This window comes from Schistocerca piceifrons, chromosome X (assembly GCF_021461385.2).
Source record: "Schistocerca piceifrons isolate TAMUIC-IGC-003096 chromosome X, iqSchPice1.1, whole genome shotgun sequence".
Classification (NCBI taxonomy): domain Eukaryota; kingdom Metazoa; phylum Arthropoda; class Insecta; order Orthoptera; family Acrididae; genus Schistocerca; species Schistocerca piceifrons.
The window spans coordinates 545473170-545485765 of record NC_060149.1 but is presented as its reverse complement, the minus strand read 5'-3'; the positions used below and the strand labels follow the sequence as shown (position 1 = coordinate 545485765).

General features: G+C 37.9%; 1 protein-coding gene across 1 annotated transcript in view; it reads left to right on the top strand.

Annotated features, from left to right (window-relative positions):
- Positions 1-12596, top strand: part of LOC124721781 — a 524867-nt gene that overhangs the window by 383550 nt on the left and 128721 nt on the right. Inside the window, exons 26-27 of the mRNA XM_047246895.1 lie at positions 2646-2708; positions 7178-7240. Of these exons, the coding sequence (XP_047102851.1) occupies positions 2646-2708; positions 7178-7240 (126 nt within the window). The remainder of the gene's footprint in view (positions 1-2645; positions 2709-7177; positions 7241-12596) is intronic.

Below are 12596 nucleotides of genomic sequence, written 5' to 3'. Positions count from 1 at the left end.
GTTTCCATTGCCACCTGTACCCTAATACCATCGATGTTTTGCTGATAACTCCTCCTTTAGTGGAACTTTCCTACACTTAAGTGCAAAAGAGTCTCCTGAACCTCCAACCACTGTACCATCCTTTCTGACAAGGCTGTTGACAGAATGATGGTGACCCTTGCACTGGAGTTCATCAGCTGCCATTGCTGCAGATTTTTAATGCATAATTTAAGCAGTGGTCTGTAATCAAATGCAAGACCCAGGAAATTGTGAGCAGTGGTCAATGACACCACCCCTAGACCATGGCTATCATTTACATGAATATTGAGAACAGAAGTTATATCAGTCCCGTACTAAATTATAATCTAAATCTATATCTGCTCCTGGATATGCTGTATAATTCAGTATCTAATTTCAGGATCTCTTCTGAACATGATGTAACCCAGCTTTAATCTTCCTGTCTCTCTTGGTGTTTCCCAAGTATACAACCTCCCTTGTGATTTTTGAGCAGAGTATTCACAATTACTAGTTAACTTTTATTGCAAAACTCAATAGTCTCCCTCATTCTCACTACCAAGCCCATATTCTGCCATAACTCTTTCTTCTACTCTTTCCCCCAGAATAGCACTCCACTCCCTTATGGTTATTAGATTTTCATCTCCGTTTACATACTGAATTACCTGTTCAGTATCTTGAATACTTCTCTTCATCTTCTGCTTGTGATGTTGGCGTGTATGTCTTGACTATTGTTGTTGGTGTTGGTTTGGTATTAGCTATGATGATAAGTACCCTATCACTGTATGTTCCCAGTAATTCATTGTCTGCCCTATTTTCGTGCTCATAACAAATCCTATTCGCATTATACCATTTTTTCCTACTGTTGATGTGACCCTGTGTTTGTCTGACCAGAAATCATTATCTTCTTTACATGTTACTTCACAAAACCACACTATATATAGATTGAGACTACATGTTTCCCTTTTATCACACTGAGACTTCTTGACAATCTATACTCCAAATTATAGACAGAGAGAGGGTCCACCAGTGCTGCCACACAGAGGCCCAGTGGCAAGATCTAGATACTGTGTGATGTAGCCATCTCCAGTGAGAACTCCTGAAACAAAGTATCACCGTTTCTCCAGGAGAGGGAGCAATGCCAGAGCTCTGCAACATACAACATTGTGTAGCAGTTAGCATCACTGGCTGGTATGGTGTGAGTTGGCAGACCAAACCTGACCACCAGCCATTATTTGAATTTAGTATTTATCATTTCTAGTTTTCAGAATTTCTTATGTTTGCATATTCTGAAATATGCAATGTTTTTGTATGTAGCAACACTTTCTGTCAAAGACTTAGCTCCATTCCATCTCTACATTGGTGTACATAATAAACATGCTTTCAGTGCAGAGTGTTGTTCATCACTGACTACATTGCTTTTGCATTTTGACTTGATTGTGGTTTCGATGCACCAATAATGTCACCACCGGGTTTCTTAATGTAAGGCACTGAGCAGAATGATTGAAGACCCTTGAAGAATATACCTTATTTAAAAGATCGGAAGCCAGTAGAAAAAATTCAAATGATAATGGTTTGTTGTGATGGAAGTAAAGGCTGGTTGTAATTAAGGACCTGCAGGAGACAAATAATGAATAGATCATTGAAAGGAACACACATTTTAATTCTCACATGAGAGGATACCATTCATTAATTGCATACCATATTTACAATCATCTGCTTCAACAGTCAGTCTGGAACTGCACTAGAGGTACTATTTCACAATTTATAGAAAAGCATTTTCATTTCCCAGTCAGGTGTATAAATTATATTTATTCAGCCACTTTTGGTTGTTTCAACCATCATCAACTGGAGGAAGAAAACATATTTCTCATAGAAGATGCTTTCATATACCACATGTAGCATTGGAAAATGTAAAATGCAGCATAATCAGATTCTTACTAACTCTTAAAAAACTTAGATAAATTACACACACATTCGTGACTGTCTACATTGGCTCAAAAGTGAAAGTATAATTATAAAAACCCTTCATTTGTGCAGGTCAGAGAATGTATCAGGCAGGAAATCTTAAGAGTTCATTTAAAAAATTCAAATGATGTGTAATATAAAATTTTTTGTGAAAATTTGCTAACAGCAAGTTCAAAGTTAAATAACAAAATATTAATGCATTAAGACAAATAAAAGAAAGAGTTCTTAAAAATGAATTTTATGTAATTGGGTAGCAATTACTAGAAGCTCATTTCAGAGATAACCTAGTTATCTGGCTGTATCTTTTTGTTAGCAAGTTTACGCTGAGTTTGTAATGAAGATGTTATTGATAGGATATTAAATACAGACCTTCCTTCCTTCAGTTGTCAGTAGTCAATTTTTAAATATATTAGGCAATGACATTTTGAGCACCTTACAGTTCTGTGAATATAGTTTGTACTTTGTAAACTTGCACATAACACACATGTATTGAGATGAGAGAAAAGAGATCCTTTCGGGAACCCAGTGACTTGAAGTTTGTTTCTGAAGTTATTGTGCTAGCACTGGTGCCATTACAATGATGGAAAGATAATTGAAAATCTCAGAATTTCACTTTTGTGCATTGTTGTGTATACTTCCCTCACTACCTGCCTCAAATGCTCTCTGTACTTCTCTAATTACAGGATTCAGTTCTTCAGACAAGAGTACTGGATAGTCCTCAACCTTCAAAGGAAGACAATAGTGCTGTAAGTATTGCAGTTGCCGAGTCAGTAGTTCAGAAACTGTTAACTGATAGTTATTCCTACATCTGCGTTACATGCTTATGTACATATGTACGTATGTACATACTCCACATGTCACTAACGTGGCACTTCCTGACACAAAGTGCAAATGGGTATCCTGAACCTCCATCCTCTGCACCGTCCTATGTGATGAGGCTTTTGACAGAATGATGATGACCCTTACACTGGAGCTCTTCAGGTGCCATTGCTGTAGATTTTAATTCATAATTTAAGCAGTGGCTTGAATCAAATGTAAGACCCAGGACATTTTCAGCAGTAGTCATGGACATCAATCCATGGTTATCATTTATATGCATATCAAGAACAGAAGTTAATTCAGTATCAGTCACTGTGACACTTTCTTCTAACACTTAGAATATTAACTCTTTATTGTCCTGCAAGCTGTACGGTATGCAGTGTTGTGTATGGGTTAGTAGCACTGGTTTGCATGCTCTGGGTTGTCTGTTCAGACTGACCACCAATAGTTAATCCTTATTTATTAATTATCATTTCTGGAAGGTACTTGACATTTCTTAAGTTGATAACGTTTGCACTCTGTGGAAAATTTGAAGTTTGTATCGACGAGTTCAGTTCTATTTTCCCTGTACAGTGGTGTCTACAATAAAAATTATTGTAGTGTTAGGTGTTGTATGTCACTGATGATGAAATTTTTTGATTTGGACTTGATTGTGGTTATGATGTGACATTGTTTGGTGGAGATGTTGAGTACTATAAAACATGAACATCACTGGAATATAAGCAGTACATAATTCCCATAGTCTGTCTATTCAGGAAACCAATGGGTTCCAAAAGAGCTGGAAGTCGGGCATCCATCAATGTTTCCTGGAAGTTCTGATCAGTGCCTGACAGAATGGTTGAAGGGGCTCACCAAGTTAGCAAATACAACATGTGGGATGACACAATAAGTTTGGCAAATGTGTACTTTTATTTGAGCGCTCAGCCCACCAGTGTTTTGAGAACAATGAAGAGAGCTTGATAGCTGGGATAAATTCCATGCTGAACTGAAGAAAACATTTGGTGAAAATCAATAGCAGATTTACCTAGTGGAAGTTTGACCCTTATGCCACTTCTTAAATCTGAATACAAGAGAACTGATAAAACACATACTTTATTAAATTTGTTCAGCTCTTGTGGTAAAGGATGTCACAACATATCATGACAGCCAGAATGTCAGATTAAGAACATAAGAGGCAATGTCCTTGTACACTTACCGCATTCCAGCAAGTGATAGATTATGTAAAATGTGACATACCTGTCCACAAATTTAGGTGATAATGAGTTGAATGTGGCACGTGTTTTATATTTTTGTGTTTTGTCTTCACTTGTACCTCAGCTCATAGGTCACCACTTTTAGTATGTTACAGAATGACTGGCTCCTCCTGCTGCTGTTTTTATGATACGCCGATCTTCTTTTCTGGACTTGCCTCTTAATGGCTGTCCAGATCAGATGTCATTGTTTGTAATGGTCTGCCTTGGCTCACTTGCTAAATTGTCCCATTCAGGGGAGTCGTGTGTATTCATGTAAACAAGAGCTCAAGGGAGAAACCCCATTGGCTTCACAGTCAGCGTATGGGTGCTGATGACTGCATCGTTGAACCACTTCAAATATATATACACACACACACACACACACACACACACACACACACACACACACACACACACACACACAGTGTGTTAAAGAAGTAGGTTATCAGTCTTCAGCACCAGTCTCTGCCATCAGTGAAACATGTCTGCATGAATTGATTTGGTCAACTTGAACTAATACTGTAGCCATCACGACAACCGAACACCTGACCAAAGCAGGTGCAATCATTCCTTCTGCCATGGATAACGCACCACAGAACAACAGACATTTGAAGAGCAGGGGAAACAAGGCATTCTGTATCCACTGTAGTCCAGCTGGACACAGTGTGTACAGAAGTATCTGAACACCTGGCTGTAAATGACTTACAAGTTTCTGGTGCACTCCATCGATAATGCTGGAATTCAATTTGGTGTTCGCCCACCCCTAGGGTAGATGACAGCTTCCACCCTAGATGTATGTTCAGTCAGATGCTGGAAGGTTTCGTGGGAAATGGAAACCCATTCTTTATGGAGTGCTGTACTGAGGAGAGGTATCAATGTTGGTTGGTGTGGCCTGGCACGAAGTCGGTGTTCCAAAACATCCCAAAGGTGTTGTATAGGATTTAGGTCAGACTCCGTGCAGACCAATCCATTACAGGGATGTTATTGTCTTGTAACCACTATGCCACAGGTTGTACATTATGGACAGGTGCTCGATTGTGCTGAAAGATGCAATCACCATTCCCGAATTGATTTTCAACAGTGGAAAGCAAGAAGATGCTTAAAACATCAATGTAGGCCTGTGCTGTGATAGTGCCACACAAATCAACAAGGAAAGCAAGTCCGCTCCATAAAAAACAAGACCACATTGTAACACCACCACCTCCGAATATTACTGTTGGCACTACACACACTGGCAGATCATGTTCACCTAGCATTCATCATACCCACACGCTACCAGTGGATGACCACATTGTGTACCATGATTTACCACTCCACTCAATGTTATTCCACTGTTCAATCATCCAATGTTTATGCTCCTTACACCAAGCGAGAAGTTGTTTAGCATTTACTGTCATCATATGTGCCTTACGAGCAGCCACTTGATGACGAAATCCACGTCTTCTCACCTCCCACCTAACTGACATAGTACTCAACCCTCTTCAAGTGTCTGCGGTTCCTGTCAGTCAACAGATGAGGTCAGCCTCTACTTTTTTGTGCTATACATGCCCCTCCACGTTTCCATTTCACTATCACATTGGCAACAGGATGTTTAGGAGTGTGGAAGTCTCATGTGCAGACGTATGACACAAGTGACACCCAATCACCCTACCACGTTCGAAGTCCGTGAGTTCTGTGGAGTGCCCCATTCTGCTCTCTCACGATGTCTAATGACTGCTGATGTGGAGTACCTGGCAGTAGGTGGCAGCACAACATATCTAATATGAAACACGTATGTTTTTGGGGGTGTCCGGATACTTCTGATGACATAGTGTATTTCTCCATTGCCAGTTGTTGATGACAATCCAGATGGCTTGAAAGGAGCAATTTATTTCTCAACTAAGGACACATAGACAGGCTGTTGGAGAACTGAGGTTGTTCAGGCTGACATGAGTAAGGTTTCCATCAAAACTCCAAACTGTCTCTATCAGTTCAAAGTTATGCAATTTCCACCACGTACTGCACCAGCCACATTTGAATATATAATGGACAACCTTCTTCAACACCCTATATGGACATAATATTTTTGCTCTCTGGATGATATTGTCGGTTTTGAAAGACATTTGAAGAACATCCGAGCCACCTGAGATGTGTGCTAAAGTGTGTTCACAATGAAGGCCTAGGCCTCCCTGAATCTGAAAGACTTTCTATTGGTCGCCTAGAAAAAAATAAAAAGATATTGGGCCATTTACTTAATGGCAAGGAGTAATCCTGATCCAAAGAAAATAAAGGCAGGCACAAGTTTTTCCACCTTTTTCGCACAACTGTGGTGTGAGAAGTTTCTTCAGGATGTGCTTATCCTACTCATCTTCAGTCATCCATGAGATGTGTAAGATAATTTACTGCTACCAAGTTTAGAGTTAAATAATGAAATATTAATGCAGCATGGCAAATAAAAGAAAGAGTTTTTAAAAATGAATTTTACGTAGTTGGGTAGAAAATGGTAGAAGCAAACTTCAGAGATATCTTAGTTATTTATGTCTTTGTCTTTTTGTAAGCGTGTTTGTGCTGTGTTTCTGATGAAAATGTTATTGATAGGATATTAAATACAGACCTTCCTTCTTTCAATTGCCAGTAGCAAATTTTTGAATCTACTAGGCAATGACATGTCAAGCACCTTAGTGTACTGTGAATATAGTGTGTACTTGTAAATTTGCATGTTAGGCTTATATATCAAGAGAGAAGAGAGAGCCTTTAAGTATCCTAGTGGCTTGAAGTTTGTCTCTGAAGTTATTGTGCCATTACAATCATTTTATCTTTCATTTTTCTGTCATGAACATAAGCAATTTATGGGAAAGAGTATTGTGTACATCTCACCATCACATGTGGAATATGTTCAGTAGTTAGAAAGATTGTTAAGGCTGTCGAGTACTTCTTTTCGGGGGACATAATTCTTGCTACTGATGATAGAGAAAGTTGTTGCAGAAAATAACACCTCTAGGTTTTAACTATTTGGCCAGGCTATTTATCTCTCTGTATTTTTAACATTTTTGTTTCATTATAGTTATGTGTAACACTTACTTGAAAAGGTAATTGAATATCTCAAAATTGTCGCTTTTATGCATTATTGTGTGTACTTCCCTCACTACTTGCCTGAAATACCCCCTCTACTTCTCTGATTACAGGAGTCAGTTCTTGTGACAAGACTACCGGATAGCCCTCAACCTTCAAAGGAAGACGGTAGTGGTGTAAGTAATGCAATTGCCAATTCAGTAGTTCAGAAACTGTTAACGGATAGTTATTTCTACATCTGCATTACTTGTAGATACTCCACATGCCACTGATGTGGCACTTTCCAACACAAAGTTGGAAGGGGTATCCTGAACCTCCATCCTTCGACACCTTACATTGACAACATGTTTTTGCTCTTTGAGACATTTGAAGAACATGTAAGCCACCTGAGAACTGCGCTAAAGTGTGTTCATACTTAGGTCTCCCTATGAATCTGAAAAAAATCTTGAGACATATGGTTAATGGCAATGGAGTCCATCCTGTTCCAAAGAAAATCAAAGCAAGCACAGATTTTCCACCTTCTCAGCAAGACTGTGGTGTGAGAAGTTCTTTCAGGATGTGCTGATCCTACCAGAGATTCAGAAAGGACTTCTGGAACAAGGTATGTCCATTGCATGAATTGCTGCAGGAAAATGCTAAATTTTCCTACAATGAGGCGCTAAAGTTCTTTCCTTGTCCTTAAGGAGGCATGAACATCATCTTCAGTAATAGCATTTTATGACAAGAATGCTGATCCAGAACTTCACACCAACACAAACAGTTATGGGTTAGGTGAATTTGTTTTACATCTACAGTTAGGTGCTGAGAAGGTGATAGCGTATGCGTCCAGAGTACTATCCGCCAAGTCTGAGATGAACTACCCTCCAACCAGAAGAGTGCCATGAAATTGTTTGGGTCATGAACTAGTGCAGCTTTACTTATTTGCAAATTACTCATGCTGGTGATGAATCAAGATTCTCTTTTCTAGATGACTAGCATGATGATTCAGTCAGGTTGACTGACTAGATCAATCCTGAGGCTTCAGTGGTATGGCGTCACAATGGTGTACAAAAACCAGATACAAACACAAGGATGCTGAGTTCATGTCAAGGATTTTTTTAAAGTGGTGATCAGATATCAGACTGGTTTAATGCAGCATGCTATGAATTCCTTTTCTGTGGCTATCTCTTCATCTCAGAATAGCACTTGTACCTTATATTGAATGTGTCTCAATCTCCATCTTCTGCTGCAGTTTTTACACTCTACAGCTCCCTCTAGTACCATGAAAGTTATTGGCAGATGTGATAACTAATGTCCTACCATTCTGTTCCTTCTTCTTGTTAGTGTTTCCCATGCCTTCCATTCTTCAACGATTCTGTGGAGCACCTCCTCATTCCGTGCTTTATCAACTGACCAAATTTTCAACACTCTTCTGTAAAACCACATCTGAAACACTTTGATTCCCTTCTGCTCCATCTTTTGCACAGTCTATAATTCACTACTATACAAAGCTGTACTGCGAACATACATTCTCAGAAATTTCCTCCTCAAATTAAGATCCATGTGTGATACTGGTATACTTCTTGTGACCAAGAATACCCTCTTTGTCTGTGCTAGTCAGCTTGTTAGGTCCTCTTTGCTTCATCGGTCATGTCCTTCCAAGGTAGGAGAATTCCTTAACATAAGGATCACCATTTTTTATGTTGACCTGCTTTGTATTCTCATATCTGCAACTTCTCATTACTTTTGTCCTGCTTTGGTGTACTCTCAGTCCATATTCAGTACTCATTGGACTGTTTATTCTTTTCAACTGATCCTGTAATTCATCAGCAAATCTTATCGCTGATATCATTTCACCATGAATCTTAAATGCACTCTTGTACCATTTTTTTATATCTGTCGTTTATTTGGTGTATGAACTGATCAGCCGAGATGAAAGATTACGTCTCAACTTTACACTCTTTTTAACCTGAGCACTTTGCTCTTGGTTTCTAGTCTTACTTTTCATTCTTGATTCTTGTACATACTGTGTATTACCCTTGTTTGCCTATAGCTTGCTCCTATTTTTATCAGAAATTGGAACATCTTACATCATTTTGCGTTGCTGAACAGTTTTTCTGTGTTGACAATTCCAGTGAATGTGCTTTGGTTTTTATTTGATCTTGCTTTGATAATCAAGTGTGTCAGGACTGCCCTCGGTTTGCCTTTCCCTTTCCTAATGCCACAAATTGATTGTCATGTAATAGATCCTCAGTTTTCTTTTCCATTCTTCTGTATGTAATCCGTAACAGCAACTTGCATGATTGAATTGTTAATCTGATTGTCCAGTAGATCTCACACATATTAGCCCTTGGTAACTTTTGAAATGTGTACATGACATTTTTTTCCAAAAGGCTGATGGTATGTCACCAGGATCATTGATTCTACACAACAGGTTGAATAGCAGTATTGTTCTGATTTCCCCCAATGATTTTAGAATTCATTGGGGGAATGTTATCTTTCTCTTGTGATTTATTTGATTTCAAGTCTTCCAAAGGTCTTTCAAATTCTAACACTAATACTGGATCCCTTATGTCATTTATATTGACTTCAATTTCTTGTTCTCTCATCTCATGAGACAATTCCTCCCCTTCATAGAGCCATTCTGTGTACTCTTTCCACGTATGTCCTCTCTCGTCTGTATTCAACAGTGGAATTCCCATTGCACTCTTAATGTTGCCACCCTTCCTTTTAATTTCAGTGGAGCTTGTTTTGACTTTTATATGTGCTGAGACAGTCCTTATGATGGTCATTTCTTTATGGATTTCTTCATATTTTTTGTGCAGTCATTTTGCATTTGCTTCCTGGAACTTCCTGTTTCTCTCATTCCTGAGTGATTACAGAGCTCTGTAGCATACAACATGGTGTAGCAGTTAACATCACTGGTTGGCATCCGGTGCATTGCCAGGCAGAACCTGACCACCAGCAATTACTTGAATTTAGTATTTATTACTTATAGTTCTTCAAATTTCTTATGTTTGCATATTCTGAAATATTCAACATTTTTTTAAATAGCAGCATTTCTAATCAATAATTTTAGTTCCATCCTATCTGTACATGGGTGTCTGTAATAAACTGGTGTACAGTGCAAAATGCTGTTCTTCATTGACAATGCTGCAATCACATTTCAACTTGATTGTCGTTACAATGTGACAATATGCCACTGTTGAATTTATTAATGTGCGGCAATGAGAGGAGTTAAAGAAAAACCTAGAACAACATGCCTCATTTAAAAGATTGAAAGTCAGTAGAATAAGTTCAAATGAAAATGGTTTGTCGTGATGGATGTTCTCAGGGTGGTTATAATTAAGGACATGCAGAAGACAAATAATGAGCAAACCGTTGAAACACATTTTAATTCCCACATGAGAAAATAACATTCATTAATTGCATCCGGTATTTACATTTCACTTTAGAAACACTGCTCACTGTGGACAACCATCTGCATCCACAGACAGCCTGGAACTCTACTAGAGATTGTGTTTCACAGTTTATAGAAAAGTGTATTGTTTGCCATTGAGGTGTATAAATTATATTTATTCAGCCACTTATGGTCGTTCACCCATCATCAACTGGAGGAGAAAATGATTATATCTGTTGGTTTAGAAAAGTGTATTTCTCATAGAAGACACTTTCATACTCACATACACATACTACTCACATACTAACTGTAGCATTGGCTAATTTAAAATGCATCATAACCAGATTATGACATACTTGTAAAAAGCTTATATAAATTACACATGCATTCCTGACTGTTAACTATCAGGATTACATATGTAGTTTCTATAAGTTTTTAAGAGTTTGTCACAATCTCATTGTGTAGCATTGTCTGTTTTGCCGAAGCTACATGTGATATATCTAAGTGTGTTCTATGAGAAATATACATTTCTAAAACAACAGATGATATAATTTTTTCATCCAGTTGATGATGGTTGACACAACTGAAATTGATGGAGTAAATAAAATTATACAGCATATTTTCCAAATAAACATGCTTCTGTAAAATAACTTTCTGCTCTAGCCAGTTACCAACATAAACTGATTTTCCAGTTTTCTACAGCAGTTTTCAAATGGTAGACCATGGAATGTTCAGCTGTCATGACACAGGTTGTGCACTGCCTGAAGACTGCACAATTCATCCAGCATTCTCAGTGATTTCAACACTAACTTTTTGAACAATTTGTGGTGCAATTGTCCATCAGCTTCTCCCAGGAGTAACTCCCAAATCACCAGTTAATTCGAGCTTTTGATTCATGTTCTTATACCCCAGTGTGGAAAGCAAACATCTCTGTATTCCTTCAATGGATCAATACTCATGAACAGCAGCAGCAGTATTGCCACTGTTTTGGTAGAATGGCTTTTGAGAAATCCCTGCTGACATTGTGTAGACCCATGTTGACTGTCTGCAACTGTAATGGACACTGATGACAGCAAGTTATGACACCAACACTACTAACCACACAAATCCTGCAGCACACAGTCTGCACATCATTCTCATAAAGTTGGTCACCCATATTGTAAACAGTGTTATGTCTACAGTGGCTTCAAATATAAAGTGTAATTATTAGCAGCCTTTGTTTGTACAGCCAAGAGAGTGCTTCAGGCCAGAAATCTTGAGAGTTTATTTAGAAAATTCAAGTGATGTGTAAAATAAAAAAAATTGTGAGAATTTTCTGCTACCAAGATTAGAGTTAAATAATAAAATATTAATGCAGCATGGCAAATAAAAGAAAGAGTTCTTAAAAATGAATGTTACATAATTTGTTAGAAAGTACTAGGAACAAATATCAGAGATTTGTTCGTTATTTATCTCTTTGTCTTTTTTTTTTTTTAAGTAAGTTTGTGCTGTGTTTCTAATGAAGATGTTAATGATAGGATATTAAATACCGGACTTCCTTCCTTCAATTTCCCGTAGCCAATTTTTAAATACACTAGGCAATGACATGTCAAGCACCTTAGTGTACTGTGAATATAGTTTATACTTGTAAATTTGCACATTATGCTCATATATTGAGATGAAAGAAGGGAGAACCTTTAGGTATCCTAGTGGCTTGAAGTTTGTCTCTAAAGTTGTTGTGCCATTACAGTGATTTCATATTTTATTTTTCTGTCATGAACATAAGCAATTTATGTGAAAGAGTGGTGTGAACGTCTCACCATCATATGTGGATTATGTTCAGTAGTTGGAAAGATTGTTAAGGCTGTTGACTACCTCCCTTCAGGGTACACAATTCCTGCTACCGATGGTAGAGAAAGTTGTTGCAGAAAATAACACTCATAGGTTTTAAGTATTTGACCTGGCTATTTATCTCTCTACAATTTTAACATTTTTTGTTTTGTTTTAATTATGTATAACACTTACCTGAAAAGGTAATTGCTCTGATTACAGGAGTCAGTTCTTGAGACAAGAGTACCAGATAGCCCTCAAACTTCAAAGGAAGACAGTAGTTCTGTAAGTATTGCAATTCCTAAATCAGTAGTTCAGAAACTGTTAACTGATAGTTATTTCTG